Source organism: Acanthopagrus latus, chromosome 11 (assembly GCF_904848185.1).
Source record: "Acanthopagrus latus isolate v.2019 chromosome 11, fAcaLat1.1, whole genome shotgun sequence".
Lineage (NCBI taxonomy): Eukaryota > Metazoa > Chordata > Actinopteri > Spariformes > Sparidae > Acanthopagrus > Acanthopagrus latus.
This window is the reverse complement of record NC_051049.1, coordinates 10,687,900-10,704,182: the sequence shown is the minus strand read 5'-3', so window position 1 is coordinate 10,704,182 and position 16,283 is coordinate 10,687,900. Positions and strand designations below refer to the sequence as shown.

The following is a 16,283-nucleotide window of genomic DNA, read 5'->3' as shown; positions in this document are numbered from 1 at the left end:
ACACGGACGCACACTCACACTCTTTGTTCTGTCTCTATTGATTACGTTGGTTCAATAATGTGTGGTGCAGGGGCAGTAAAGGAGAGAACTGTATCATGGCATCGGGCTGTGAGCCAGAGGGAATACACAAGTGTGGGTGAGCGGACACATAAACACTCAATCACGACACCCCTGTTCTGCTCTATTCATCATCTATCTCACCATCTCTCATCCAGCACAAAGACGGACACAGACAGCAACAAATGCTTGCATAATGTGTGAGTCTAAATACTTGTCTGCTGTCTTTTCTTCGCAGAGAGAAAAAAAAAAAACAGAAAAAAAAAACCAAGAGGGTGAAACTGAGATGAAAATGAAAATAATCCATCTTGGCCTCTCTGCTAGGGCCCAGTTATTAGGCTGAAGGACCCCTGCTGTCTTACAAGTGGAAATGTGTATAATTAGCAAGCATGGGACACACAGAATAAGACAGGGCTCTTCTTAAAGTCCCACATAGAGGATGAGGCTGTAATAACAGGCTGTCGCGACAACAGATTCACACAGATTCACACAGGCTCTCCCATAAAACTCCCACCAACAATTAACCTCTCTGTCTCTGACTTTCAGGAAACAACACACACACACACACACACACACACACACACACACAGCTTGTCCATCACTCACCCACACACATAAACACAAAACTGCGCAGAACTCACAAGAGTTTAACAATGGCCAAGATGAGTATGATACATCATTTGTGATTCTTCACCAGGAAAACACAGTAAATATAGATGCGGAACCAGTAGTTTTCTATAGAAAAGTATAGAATATACATATACAGAGATAGGGTAAGAGCGCATGCATGCAAGCACAGCGAGCGAGGAGGACGGGACAAGTCCACCACTGACGTCACAGCGAGACGGAGTCACAGGCTGGAGCAGGAGAAGGAAGAGGAGGAGGAGTTGGAGAGGAGGTACAGAGACCCACCTATCGGACAGTGAATGCCTACTGTCTAGAGAATACTGACGACTGGTGCGCCGGCTCGACCCTGAGCCTGAGTCGATATCGCTGCGCCCGTTGGTGGCCGAGTCTAAACTATCATAGCGTCTGGTCAGAGGAGCAAGGAGGGAGGTAGGGAGGAGGGGAGAGGTGGGAGAGGAGCATCAGTAGAGCTCAGTGCAAATCTTTCAAAGAAAGCTCTAACCAAACTGAGCCTCTGTGCTGCCCGGTTAAAGGAAAGGTTCACACTTTTTCAAGGCTGTCTTAAGACCAACAGTCAGATGTTCGTGTGAGTGATGAATAAGTTGCTGTAATCATTCCACCTCTTCAGAATGGCCATTAAAAGACTCTTCAACAGTCTGAGATATTCAAGTTAAAAGTCAAATGTATTCAGTTAGATTCCACCTCTGGGTATTCTCAAAGTTATTGTCTGTTTAGACCTGTTTGTGTGACTGTCCCTCCACTGGAGCTCAACAGTAGACAGTAACTTCAGAGTATACCTTCAATATATACTTGATTTTGTCCTGAGTCAATTAAATGGGAAGTGAAAAGAAAAGGATCTCTTAAAGGGGGAATTCTGATATTTTTAAATACTAAAAATGTGAGTTAGTGTTGGGGAGAGGAATTTAGAGTTTACGTAAAGCAACTGTCAGTGAGAAATTAAGTTATGGCTGACTATTTAACGGATTTTGACCAGGGTGACAACTGCAACAGCTTTCAGACCAAGATTAGTGAAAAAAAAAGTCTCTGTAGGAATCTTTTCCATAATGTTGTCAGAAAATTAGTATGTGACTGTTTCAGTGGACATAACTTTGATTGTTGCAGTTGCCCCAGAGGATTACATTGCAGCTATTGCAGCCATGTCGCCAGCTAAGTACAATCTTCAGGATTGATTCACAAAACTTGACCGTTATGAACAGGAGGACTGCTCACAGCAGCCTGTTTCGATGTTCATCTAAACATCTGACTATTGTTTGAAGACAGACTTGAAAAAAAAAGTGAACGTATCCTTTAAGTTTCTGCACAAGCACTTGAAGATTTACTTAACCCATCTACATCTACCCAAAATCAAAACCTTCAGCTTTTTCTGAGCAATGCATTCTGATCATCTGCCGCCTTTGAAAACATGTCGAACAATGTCCAGAGATACTGTCATGTCCAGCAGTTCATTTATTATCTGCACAACAAGTGGGCGCAGGAAAGATCACATGGATTGTTTTTTTTTTTTTCTTTTGATGCTCACACACTCGACATGCACACAAAGATGCAGGCACGCACGCACGCACGCATTCACACATGCACACAGTAAAGATAACCACAACGGCCCACTTCATACATGACCTGTATACAAGAACTGTGCGCCCCAGCATGCTTGTATACACTGAGGCCAGGGTTATTCTCTAGAGGAGGAGAGCACAGTGGGACAACATGTTACCATGTACAATATAATGAAACAAAACAAGGTCGTCTGTCTGGGCTGAGCTGTCTGAGGGATAGATGCTACAGAGTATTTGTTTAAGATGGGATGGTACATTTTCAACATCTTACAGCTCATTTGGTGTTTTTTCTCCTCCTGTCTCACCAGAATTAAGCCCGTTTCTACCTGCTGCTGATTCTGACAGCCCGCCATGGTAATCTCTTTAAAAAAAATGAAAAAAATAAACTCAGTCCAAGGTATGTGGTGGCTGTCAGGTGCTCGTTACCTCATGGCTCTGTGGTCGTAGTCCAGCTCATGTATGTCGTCGGTGTAGGAGTGTCTGTATTGCTGTTGCCTCATGGGATATTGGTGCATTGAAGCATTGGGCTGGGAGGTGGTGTAGAAGGGAGGCGGGATACTGTTACTGGTCTCGCTGCGGTAGTCGCTGTCCCTGTCGTCCACGGCGCTGTCCGGGTCCTCGTCTGTTCCCACAGTCACAGCGGGAGACGGGACAAAGTGATAAGGCGAGACGTTCGGTCAGAATTGTGACCTTTGACCTTACGTCAAATCGATTCCTTCATAGGTTTGCTCATCATTGTCTTTGCATCTTCTTCCTTACTCTATCACAGGTACACATTTGGTTACATTTCACTGCAGCAAAGTGGAGAAATGTCACCTCAACATCAGTGCTGTATGTGTATCTTAAAATAATTGAGATGGTTTTAATGTTTTAACCGATAAAGTTTTGATTTCGGGACAACCTGCGTAAAACCAGGCAGAATGTGAATCATTTAGCAAATGCTACACTGATTTTCAACCACTTTACCATCGCTGGAAAACAAAGGATGTAAGTTTCAAACATTCAAAATCGAGTGAGTGTAAAGCAAAATTATTCTTATTTTTGTCACATTTTCCAAAACAATGGTAGGATATCAAAAAAATGGAAATGCTATGTAAACCTCTGTATTGTAACCTCACTTTAAATCACTTTCAATCTTTTTTTACCACATTCCTTTATAGATACCAGATACATCAGTCATATTTTTTAACAACTAACTATTACTACAACTAAATATAAACTGTATTATAACATCTGCGCATAGTCAACACAACCTTATTTGAGCACCAAGTAATACCTGCAGGTATTTTTTTCAGGTAGCATACACACCCAACAACCTTCAGCAACAAGGAACATGGATGTATAATGACATCGCAGGCAGGGCCCTATTCATTCCCATGAAAGATGTCACACATGAAGCCAAAACAGTTCGACACCCAGGTATAAAACTGCCTGGATCTTTGCGCATAGCGTCTGTGTTGTGAGGTCTTTAGTGCCGCCACAGAGCTGACTAACTTCAAAATGCGCTCCAAGCTAACTTGAGTGGGAATACAATTATTTAATCAAACTGTTTTTCTAGACGTTTCAAATGTTAATCAAATGGTTTGACCACCGTAAAATCTTGGCTTCAAAGCCTGGCGCACCTCCTGGGGGTCTGGGTAAGACAGCCTACATGAAGCCTGTCAGACAAGACTCAGGGCAAAGGAAAAGTTTTCACACCGCTTACCTGCTTGCTAAGTTTGTTGCTTTGAGTGAGAAACGATCAAACACCACAGAGTCTGTTCTACTGCAGCTATACTCAGTTTAATTCTAACCGCTTGACTTTAAATCCATCAAGGGAACATGAGCTGAGACGAAGTTCAGACAGGAAGCGTGGCGGGCAAAAAACTATATTTTCTTAGTCGCTAATAGTCTCTGGGGAAAAGCTACACAAGGAGATCATTACATTAAGTGAGACATGGACAATAAATACAGAGTTACTCCAAGTCATTAGCAGAAGTGCTTGAAAGAAACTTACTTTGCTGATCTCCCCACAGACTCCAATTACCTGCGAGGATATAAAGGGTTGGGGGGGACAAATGAGGTTTGGGCCACAAATTACACACATCAGCAGTCTACAGATCCAGGTAAACAAACATGCAGAGATTTGCAGCCCTGAGCAATAATCATTTAAGATGTATATATATATATATTTAAATATACATATATGCGCTCATCAGTGTATGTGCATGTGAGAGTGAAGAAAAGCAGAAGGTCTTTAGATTAGCTTAGATCAAAATCAACTTTTGTGCAAATGCTGCTGGCCTTGGTGCTGCTAAGTAACGAAGAACAGAAAAAACACACACATGCTGTTGCCATCTCTGTGCGCGCACACACACACACACACACACACACACACACACACACACACACACACACACACACACACACACACACACACACAAGCATCATGCCACCAACCAACCAACCCATCCTGTCCACAGATTTACACCCTACACACTTATCCACCTGCTCCCCCCTGTGTCATCATCACTAGACAGACAGTCAGGCAGGGCGGTCCGTGTCTGACAACCCAGCTTATGTCAGTTCACATTCATCATGCATCTCGCACCTATAAGTCATTTCCAGCGTTCAGACAGGCTTGCATGCATGATTCGTCACATCAGCTTCCCTCCATCCCTCGGCCTCCCTCTGTTGCCTCATCTATCAGCCTCATTTCTACATCCTGTCTGGCCCTGTTCTCAGTATGGGTCCGTGTGATGGAGCGGGAGGGGGGGGAGCATGAAAAGGACAAAAGAGGAGGAGAAGGTCGACGGAGGACTCACAGCACTGCGTGGATGGAGCATGAAGTGGCCGCTCCTGTTCTTCTTGATAGGCATACTGAGGGGGGAAAAAAAATCAGGCGTATTATTAAAAAAAAAAAAAAAAAAATCCAGCAATTCTTCTTCGCTTCGAAGAAATATTGACTTGGCAAATGTGCTCATATTGGCAGCCGCAGAGTGTAATTAGAGGGAGTGCGGAGGATAAAGAAAGAGGTGGAGAGGAAACACAATAGGACGAAAGAGAAGGGAATAAATAGATGAGGAAAGGCAGATGGTGCAGAGAGCGATGTGGATCTTACATCTTGATCTCTCATGGCGTTTAGTTGTTCAAGTTTCTTGGCCCAGTATCTGGCCTCCTCCTCTGGAATGTCTGCAGAACACGACACAAACACTCGACATGTTGAGTGCGTCCTTGGTTGAGAGTGAACTTTCTACTGTTAGCGCTGCAGTCATAGCAGCAAATAAAATAAGCAGTAAATGTTGTCACTGTAGGACTAGCAGTAGCAACTAATGAACAAGGTACAGTATGAAGCCCAAGGCAGGATAAATAAAACTCTGACGAAAGGCCAAACCTAGTGGCAATTCAAAGCGGGTGTCGAGCAGCAGCCGGTGAAAGGTCGGGTCTTTGGTTCCACAGATCTCGTTCTCAGCCATGATCGCGTTGGAGTCCAGGGTCAGCCACTGGCCTGGACCCTCCTGGAGAAAGAATGAGGAAACAGAGGGGCAGAGAAATATGACTGCGACATTTACTTACTTACTGGAAAGACTAATTATCGGGCTATCATTAGCTTTGACTAAAGAGCAAATCTCTCAGATGTATCACAGTGACCGTCACTGTGCCTGGTTACAGCACCTGAACATTAATTCTGTGTGGGACAATCAAAAATACCAAGGAAATACCTACGTCCCTCACACCAATCCTTTTATCTCATTCAATTCAGTGGTTTACAGTATTTAAGCATTCTTTGTGCACAAAAGTAACAAGCCTGAATGTGACATATATTATTGAGTGTAATTCACAAAGGTATCAGTAGATGTCTTATACTTTGAAGCAGGACTACATTATAAATCAAAACAGTACGTAGATGTAAAAAACAAAAAAAACAAACAAACAAATTGTTTACTAAGACTGCACCACTTTCAAATCAAAACACGTTGTCATACATAGTGGATTAAATATTACTTTAGTAAAGAACACCAGTTCAACACAACACTCATAACACAACAACACAGTGAGCGCAGAGCAGAAAAAACCCTGCAGGTCGTACAAGCTTGAGCCCTAAGCATTGCTGGCCTTAACTTCCAAACCCTGTTAGACTCTAAACTAAAATGGTGCTCGCAGCAGTGTAGGAGTCAGATGGATACGAGCAGCGGAGGCCATATCTAAATGGACTGCCGGGCTGTGGGAATGGTGTTATGAATGATCAGAAACATGATTTAATCAGAGGCTGTCAGCTGATCAGAGCAGCAGCAGTGTAACTCCCAGTATGAACTGATGCAAAACTTAATTTTCTCAATGTGACTTCTTATAATCTCCATTAATACGACAACGGTGCATCACTAGCTGTTTGATTACACATTGCTACTTACACACTGTAAATTAATTCATATATAAACTATAAAAAACTGTTGATCTGCACATAGCTGCTCGTAAATAAATAATTTAAAGAGGCTCAAAGGACTCTCCAAGTCTTACATCAAGGTCACTTAATGTGACAACAAGTCAGGTGTGATTAGGTTATTTTAATAATTGTATTCATTCATCACTCTGACCGGACTGATCGTGCACTTGAAGTGCGGCCGATAAAACCTTATGCTGGGAGATGTCTGAGCCAGAGAGAGGGAGTGAGAGAGGGAGTGTACCTCGTTGGACTGCCGTATGTTGCGCAGGGGGATCCATAAGGTCCCCACCATGGTGTCCCAGATCAGCCCTTTGTTCCACACCTCCACCGTCAGGCCCAGATCCAGCCGGTTTATCTCGCTGCTCGGCAGCAAGAGGAAGAGGCGGATTAAGAGCAAGAGAAACGGGTTAGGAAAAAGCAGGGGAAAGGGAGTAAGATAATGCAGAGCTGAGAGACAGGGCTGTATACAGACACCTCACTGCACAGAGAGGCTTCAACAGAAATACAGTCTATGCCATCAGGAGCTTCACTCAAATCTGGTGATGGATATGCACCGTGATTCAATCTGCTGAGGGAAATGAGTCATTCGGCACGAAGATGGAAAGAGCAGGTGATTGTCAATGATATGGAGAGAGCGCAGGCAGAGGCTATCTATATCCCCTCTGTATGACAAACAAAAGTGAACTCTGTGAGTCACTTTTTTCCATCAAACAACATCCGTATACAGTCCATGCACCTAAGGTCTGGAAATGATTTGTAAAGTGATTACAAATCTGACTGGCAGATTATCAGCTCACTGTGCATCTCTTATTGTCCAATAGCGCCTCTTCTCAAGCCCACTGGCTGTCTTGACAGAAAGCTAATAATAGTCAGCGCTTTGATATGAAAATGCATCTTTCTGTTTCCTTAGGAGGCAAAGAATTCATTTGGCAAATGGCTGAATGGTGTTGTCGCTTCACAAAAGGGGGAAAAGAAGGGGCAGAGGTGCAATGAACCCTGGAGAGACCCTCTGCACTGGGTGTGTGAACCCTGCTGCAGCGGCTCAAACATCACAGGTGTTATATCATCCCCTCGCTCTTCAAAGGGAGCGAGACAGAGAGGAATGAGGCAAAAATAACTCCTGGTATAAATGTCACAGCTGACCCCGCTGCCCTGCGGTGCACATCTGCGTACTGAAGACTGGAGCCCCCGAGGTGACGTCTCTGTTTGTGTGAATTAACAGTATCTACTCCTTCTTAAACATCACATTTAAGGACTTTTTCACTTTCCAGGCCCAAATCCCGAATATCAAAACACCCAACACATGTTCAAAGAATGAAGGTTAAATACTGTTACAGCAATTAGTTTTGTTTAATGGGAGCTGGCACATGGAAGCAGAGGCTCACAGACAACAAATATTAAAAGAGCCTGAGCTGTATTTCTTGCACAAATTCTCTATTCCTATCTATTTATGACTACTCAAAAAAAATGAAATGATTAAATCTGTATCCCCAAATTCACAAACTTCCAGTGATCTCAAGGATCCATGGGAATCCTGATTTACACTAGATGTAGACTCATACGTTTTGAACTATATCAAACTAAAAATACGACCACACGTCACACCTTTCTTGCATGAAAGTCAAATTGTTAACACTTTCACTCTTTGACAGTTTTTACCACATGATCCAATTCGATGCAGCAGAACTAGAGATATCGTGTGGAGATAGCAAGTCCCCCCAGACACTATTTCACAGGGGCACTGTTGCTGCATCCTGGGCTTTGCACAGCCAAGAACTGTTGTGATTGGTTTAAAGAAATACAAACAAGCCAGAAACAAGTCACGTTTCCTTTCCCCTGCAGAATGATGAAGGGTACAGCCAAACCTTTCTCCGGGGATGGCTCAGCACTGGCGTGGTGCAAGATTGCTCTGGTGCCAACAGTTCATTTTTAAACATGGGTGTGTTATGCTAGGGGTGTCCAACTGACACTGACTTAAAATATATTACTTGAGGCAACGTATCAGATTTAATGCCTTCAAGTCCAAACTCATGGCTTAACTGACACGCTTGATTAATCTAATGGCTCCTTTCTCGACAACCTAAATTTTAAATCTACCTCTGCGTGTACAGTTGTTTGCCTGCGAGCATTTTTTATGCCACCTGCCTGACTTCAATGGGACACACGCAACAGGCAGTGATGCTCTGCCAACCTGGCAACTGTGTGAAATTGAGAAGAAAACGTGACTGAGAAGGAAGACAAGTAGGTACGAAAAGAAATTGCGAGTCAGAATTATACTGCAAATATTCAATTATGCAACATCGTACAGGCAGATATACAGAAGAAGAAGAACAAAATATATACGGAACAAGAGAGGAGCTAAAAGACACGGTGGGCTAAAAGGGGCAGAAGACGTGAGAGAGGACAAGAAGCACTCACAACATGAAGTCCTGCTCCCAGCATGGCTGACTGCCTCGCACAGCGATGGTTGTGCTCTTAACATTCTGCACCTTCAGGGTCACGTATGTGTTAAATTTCTCTGCAAAAAGTGAAAAAGCAAACCCCATTAGTCATGCCACCGTGTGTGTGTGTGTCTGTTTATATCAAACAGCCCGATTCAGCAGAATAATAAGTAATAAATGGATGATATCCTCACCTTGGGGTCCATCGAGCTTGCCTTTCTTCACTGCAAACAAATTGGGAAAACGAACAAGACATTAGTAACATTTCTAAACATGCAAATATAACATTCAGTAAATCCACAGAGGTGTTTCTTTTCCTGTCTCTGCCTCTTATATAGTTAACTCAGAGTTTTTCATGTGTCTGTTGTTTTTACTCTGTAACGACGATGATTTAAAATTCACCAAAATTCAACACTTAACACTTGAGCTGTTTGATAATAGTCTTTTGCTTTAATGCACCATTCTGAAGTGAATACGGTGTGCACACTGTAATGGCTACAAAAAAAATTACAAAACCAGCGTATAGATTTTTATTCCCTATAAACCTTGCCAGTGGTGCCATTCACCATGCCAGTCGGTCTGCCTCTGGGCTGGATTTTTCCTGGTAAAGTTACGGCCGCATAATGGCACAAAGGAAAGTGCATCTGGCCATCGCCTCACCCAAACAGGAAGAGGCGTTGTTTTCCCTGGTCGCTACATAAACTGCAAACCTCGCTGATGGAGAAGGCAAAGAAGCTGAAGAGGGAGAGTGATAGAAACCCACATCAAACAAGCGAACAGACGGACATCCACTCTGCTCTCTTGTATACATGAGTTCCCACTCACCACTGGGACATGAGATGGTTCCAAACCGTAACAAAACCTGTTAACCGGTTGTTTGACTCGTCTTTCACTTAAGCCTTTTCATAGTGCAGAGATCAGGTCAGTAGCCAGGCTGCTAATGTTGTCTTTGCAACAGCGGTGCCAAATACCACAGGGAAACGCTTGAGGTAAGGGGAAAATCAAACAGTCATCTATTTCCACTTTAAGTAAAATTACAGATTTTTTTTTTCTACTGCTACAAGTACTCATAAAAAAAAGACTTTGTAGCTGTAATGAGAGCAAACCATCCCCGAGCCTCTGCCTGTAGCTCATGTGCATGACAGTATGGTTGGCTGGTGATTGGCAGGAGCCTGGCATTTCAGAGAGTGAGGGGGGGGGGTCTTGCTCTTCTCAGCCTGGAACTCCTCTGTCCTCTTTGGCCTGAAAGACACAATCTCAATATGAAAGACTGCGTCCGTACAGCAGGAGATGTCATGATCTCTGAGTCACCGGGCCAGAAGGACAGTTTCTGCGGGTGAGAGTAAAAGGTGACTCCACGGAGGAGAGCAGCCACATGCCTCGTCATCTCCGACCGATGTATTCCTATGTATTCCTGAGTGGTGGACGACAAGGGGTGCTGGATAAAAGGCCAAGCAGCGCTGCTTTTTGGTCTCACACAATAGACGAGGCTCCACTGAGTTGCCAGGGCCAGCTTCTACACGCAGGGACCTCTGAAAGTACCAGACTGACTTTTAAAACCAGTGACGTCAGAAGCCTATTCATTATTCATTCAATCAGGCGCCCTGCTGATGCCCAGCATCCCCATGTTCAGCGTGAGGTATTAATATTCAGAGCTCTGTATTTTTTTTTTTTTAATCCCTGCTGATTGCATCTTTTCACTGATGTTACATGTTAGGAAAGACATACAAGGAATAATTTAGAAATCTAATTGGACCGCAACAACAAATTCCCAGCGCATGTTTACATTTATAATGAGGTGACCCACAGTCCAACACTCTGATACAGACAGAACTAAACAAACAAACACTCCCTGTTAGCAGATCAAGCCTCACCAGGGTGGCAGAAGCGATGATGACAAAGAAACACATTCATTCAGTGTCATTTTTCTTAGTGACAGCGGCGCTAGCATGATAATCAATGTGGACAAATTGGCTTCCAAGAATAGCGCCACCTCAGCGAACCCTTGCCCCTTGGATAACACTAATCACACACACTTATCACTTAAACATCTCTCTGATTCATGAGGCAGGTGCCCGGGTGAGCGGTCTGGTGGAGCTTCTTAGCCAACTTCAAAGTAAAAAAACAAAACAAAAAACCCTTTTCTGATGATTTAGCTGCTGACATGGCAGTGCCGCCTGGGGGTGTGTGAGGAGGGTGCTTTTCCCAGGAAGCACTGAATATTCATCTGACAAAGAGGCGTCCAAATGAGTAATTTTTTAAAACATTAAATAAACAGTAGATGACAGATGCACCTTGGCTGCACCCTTGCCAACACTCCCTGTCATACACTCTCCTCTCCACAGCATCCGCCAGTCATCGCCTCTCTCTCGCTCTTCCCCTCTCACTCCATCGCTCGCTCCTACAAGCTCCCCCTGCCATGTGGCGAGTATGCACGTGCGCTCCCTTTTCTATCTCTTTCTCTCGTGCTCCATTAATCTCTCTGTGCAGCCGGATGCGGGCAGAGCGCGCTGCATCCCCAACACTAAAAATAACCACTTCAGTGTGACAGGGGTGGGGGGTGCCGGAAAGGGGGTGTGTGCGAGTGGTGGGGATGGTAGGGAGGGGAGGGGAGGGGAGGGGAGGGGAGGGGAGGGGAGGGGGGGTGCTGCTTACAGCTCACAGGCATAAGACTAAATCACCATCACTGCAGTTAAAGCACAGGGGGAAGGAGTGAAGAGGAGTAGGTGGAGAAAAAAAAAAAAGGAGTGTGATATATTTTCTGCAAACCCTCAACAGAAAGTACCTGCCACAGCAATTACAGAATCTCATTTTCTCCTTCTGTGCTGCAGAAAAATTGGACAAATACGCTCACTCATGCCCCGGTGTAGAGGAGCTAAAAGGGGCTTTTTATTTTCTGAGGTTTTCCAATCAAAAGCTTTTTCAAGGAGCCTACAAGTCAGAGCAATTACACCGGCACCAGGAGCAAAAATATAAACCTGCAGGCAGTGTGTGTGTCGGGGGGGATGCAGTGAAGAGAAATCTGAAGATTATGACAAAAAAAGGAGAGAATTGACTCAAGTGCACAATTAGGTGAGAAAAAGAGGCAAAGATTGGGAGGTCGTTACAGCGTCGCTCACTCACTGCCAGAGAAAAATCGGTCACACACCTGCAGTATGCCTCCGGAAATACATCGATAACGGCAATTAGAATGTCACACACTGGTAGTCACTGATGACTGATGCGTTCAGACAGACTGCAGAAAATACAGAGCATCTCATGTCATGATTACCCTGACACGATTTTAACCAATAATCATCAATAGATTCTTACAAGTTTAAATAAAATCGTGCGACAGCATGCTGCAATCACTTTACATTTTGTTAGAAAATTCACGTTTATCTCGAGACTAGCTGAAAAAACTAGAATCGCACTCTGTAGAGAGCATACCTCAGCCAACAGTCCTCCTCAACTCAATCAAGCTAATTACAAGAACAACCTCTGCACCCCTGTATCACTCTAAATTTGAAACTGTCGAGCCATAATTTAAGCTCACTAGATCGAGAATCCATATCAACTTTTAGATGCCGGCCACCTCAACACATCCTCCATCAAAGTTTCATGAAAACATGTTCAGTAGTTTTTGTATAACCCTGTTTACAAACCAACCAACCAACTAACCAACAAACAAACATCACCTCCTTGGTGGCGATAAATCATGGAAACTGAAAATGTGAGTACAAAATATAAAGTACATACTGCATTCCAAGGTTACATGACAGCGCTTCTACAGAATATGCAGCCTTGGATTCATTAAGGACATGATATGAATGCTACATTATCCACTGTACTGTATATATTTCCATTAAAACACAACTGATCTTTGCTCCTAATTATTTCCAGACTCCCAGTTACCAACAGTCATTATGACAACAACGCAGCAGTGTGTTTGAAATGGTAATAAGACACAGAACCAGCCAAGGACAGCTTGGTGCTGAATTTCATTCAAAACTTAATGCTGGACTTTCTGCAGAAAATCCTCCATAACGATCTGAACACACGCTGTATGTAAATACTCTTAAACAGATGTTTGGATGGTGCTGCGGTGAAAGAAGGTGAGACTAATGAGGATGTCTCTCATGACTAACTCTGTTCTAAAGTTATGTGTGAACTGGCGTCTCGCTACAGGTGGGGTGACAGGGAGAGGCTGGTTGCCAGGTCTGAACATGCTTGTGCAGCTTCTGTGGCACAAGCTTTCATCACGAGACGAGGAAGCAGACCATGCACACGTCTGGCATCGCCACAATGTTTATCGCCCCGACTCATGCCACCGCGGGGCTCATTTCCTCATTCTTCTCAGAGCCGCCGGAAAGAAATATAATATCAATATAAACCTAGCTGCAGGTCTATGATGCCGTGTGTAGAAACTGATGAAAAAAAGAATGCCAGCAGAGACCTGAATTACCATTGGGGTTGCTATGCCAACAAAGCTTCGGGGCATAAAGGGGACCACCAATGAGCCTGAATCTCATTCCTGACATCTGTGCAATCAGCTCGAGCACTGGTGTCAACAGTACGGCAGCCTCTCTGCAAACACTACAGGCCGGGTCCAGGATCTCTGAAGAAGAAGCTTGAGGGGAATCACCTTTCCATCCTTTTCCGCAGTGCTCCACGATAAATCAGGCGACACCAGTCTCGAGTGTCCAGTGAGTAGTAAATAAACGCAGACTGGTTCACAGGCCTCCCAGTGCACGGGGCAATAGTGTTCTGAATTTGAGGGCGTTATTCGGAAGCTGTTACTAACTGTCACAAGGCGGGGAAACTCACAGCAATTCACAGAGGATTTTAGAGAGCAGCAGATTACTGTCTATTCAAAAGTCTGTGTGGTTTTGATGGTGTTTGAAGGTGCTGATGACTGATCTCCTGAGGAAGTTAAGAGAAACTTTAAGCACAATTCCAAGGACAGGGATAAATGACCGGATCAGCGTGTGTTGAACTGTGCTTTAACTTTTGGTGCCAAAAGTCTGGGACTGACCAGAGGCTACGGAGAAGGTTACAGGAGATCCACAGGATAACGGCACTTTCCCTCCCAAGACATCCGCACAATCCACCCAGCCGGTTTCCCCTTAGACAGTTACGCAATTCAATTAAAATCAGGTCTGACAGCAGAGGACCCAGATTTGATTAATTCGAAGAAATGCAGTCTTAATAAAGGGAAGTCTTCAGTCTTTTCGCTCCTATCTTGGAGCCCAAAACTCCAACTCGATCACCCGAAACCAACATATCTCCACATCTTACATACAACCACCTATGTAGGGAAACTTTCTACTTGTTTCACATCATAGGCTTTGCAGAAAAACAACACACGCCTTAGACACACAGTGCAGTGTGATGAGTAGGGCCTGTTCATACAGTAGAAAAACAATTTGGACACAAATGATGAATCTTGAATTATTCAGAGAGAGAGAGAGAGAGAGAGAGAGAGAGAGAGAGAGAGAGAGAACATCTTGTGGTTGTCATTATAGAAGCTCAATCAATAGGAGGCATGTAGATGAAAGACTGCTGCACCCAATCGCGTCGCTTCAAGAAGGAACCCTACTGTAAAGACACCCGCAGGCTACTGTACACGCCTTTTTTTTTCTCCTCCTTGGCTCCGCGCAATTACGCATGAAAACTGAGACGAAATGTCGGCACCGGCAGATGATTTCTTATCAGAAATGCTATCGGCTCTTTGATATGAAACGTGGAAAAAAAATAAATAGATAAAAACACCCACCGCTTCTGTCACACGGGCACAAACTGAGAGTGGATTACATCTTGTTTTACTATGTTTGACAGCGGCTGCCAGAACGCATACACCTACTCCATGAATCGATCCGGTTGTAGCGATGCCAGGAATTTGTGAAATGAACCTAAGCGGTCGAGCGAGACTGTCGGAGAGAAATGTTTTAAGGTGAATCACATAAAAAAAAAGAAACAAAAAAAAAAAAGAATTCAAACCAGAAACGTGCAAAAGGTGGTGTCAAGTATTCGCCTTATTAATTGAGTTTGCATCAAACTGCCCTTTGGCAAATGTCAACATTACTGTGCAAGATGGCTGTACCCAAAACACTGATGTACGGATCGATATCTCCACAGGTAAATTCCTAAAAAGCTGCAAAAGCTGCTGAAGCCGCTCGCACTACAGCCGGCTGAGGAAATTGGCAGCAAGTCGTGCCAAGACGCGAACTGGGAGTTTTTCCTCTTACCTCCAACACACAGCAATGACATTTCTTATATGCGCCTTTTCTTTCTGTCGTCCAGGGTCCAGTTTCTTCACCAGCGTCCGTAATTGAGCCAATCTGTGCGACGGATAACGGGTAATACACCCTGGGAATGAACTGTCGGGGCTGGAGATGGAGATTCTGCCGTCGCCCGGCGGGGACGGGGCCTGGCAGGAGCTCGCTGCGCTTTCACGGAAACAGCAAATCTTCCCACTCGGAGGGTGAGCGCCGATCCTCTCTCGTCTTTACGGTGGCCTGTCCGTCTGAATTCGAGCCCTCTTGTCGACCCCCTCCCTCTACTCTCAGCTCTCCGCTCCCCGACGCACAGCCATCTTGTTCAGCTTCAGCACCACCGCTGCTGTGGACAGCTCCTGGCAGTGACGTCAGAGCGGCGGTGGGGTGGGGGTGGGGGTGGGGGGGACTGTCAAACACCTGACCTGTAGCCTCTCCCTCCAGATTTTAAACACTCGAAAATGTCTGAGGAGATCACCACTTTTCGGTGTCCTGAGATAATATAACAAAATGGAGGCTTTACCTCTGAAGAATATGGTGGGCAATTATTTTTGCCCATCTTCTGGGGAAGCGACTTCAGAGGAGTTCTGGGTAATAACAGAGCAGCGAGTCAGTGGCAGCAGGAGTGTCAGTTATAATACCATCACACTGTGCAGCTTTAACAGAATCTCATCTGACAGGTGATGTTTTTAAAGGATAGGTTCACCCAAAAATGACAGATCCGGATATTATACTCACCCCCAGGCTGATGGAAAGTCAGGTGAAGTATTTGCAGTCCACAAAACTTTTCGGGAGCTTCACAGCAAAACAGCGCTGCAGCACTCTCCTAAACAACTGAGGTAGATAGGGACCTGTTTAAAGATGTAAAAACAACAACTACAACAACAGACACATAACATGCAGAGTG

At 44.4% G+C, this 16,283-nt stretch overlaps 1 protein-coding gene across 6 annotated transcripts in view; it reads right to left on the bottom strand.

Moving 5' to 3' along the window:
- unc13a (unc-13 homolog A (C. elegans)) overlaps positions 1-15,743 on the bottom strand; it is a 47,264-nt gene extending 31,521 nt beyond the window's left edge. For 3 of the 6 annotated variants that reach the window (XM_037114307.1, XM_037114309.1, XM_037114308.1), the window contains exons 1-10: positions 15,350-15,743; positions 9,317-9,346; positions 9,100-9,199; positions 6,923-7,040; positions 5,632-5,755; positions 5,359-5,429; positions 5,063-5,117; positions 4,255-4,284; positions 2,685-2,880; positions 970-1,089 (exon numbers count right to left, since the gene is read on the bottom strand). In XM_037114307.1, the coding sequence (XP_036970202.1) occupies positions 970-1,089; positions 2,685-2,880; positions 4,255-4,284; positions 5,063-5,117; positions 5,359-5,429; positions 5,632-5,755; positions 6,923-7,040; positions 9,100-9,199; positions 9,317-9,346; positions 15,350-15,371 (866 nt within the window). In that variant the 5' untranslated portion in view covers positions 15,372-15,743. The remainder of the gene's footprint in view (positions 1-969; positions 1,090-2,684; positions 2,881-4,254; positions 4,285-5,062; positions 5,118-5,358; positions 5,430-5,631; positions 5,756-6,922; positions 7,041-9,099; positions 9,200-9,316; positions 9,347-15,349) is intronic. The other 3 variants (XM_037114310.1, XM_037114311.1, XM_037114312.1) reach the window with 1 other exon arrangement.
- Between the last annotated feature and the right edge of the window lie 540 nt (positions 15,744-16,283).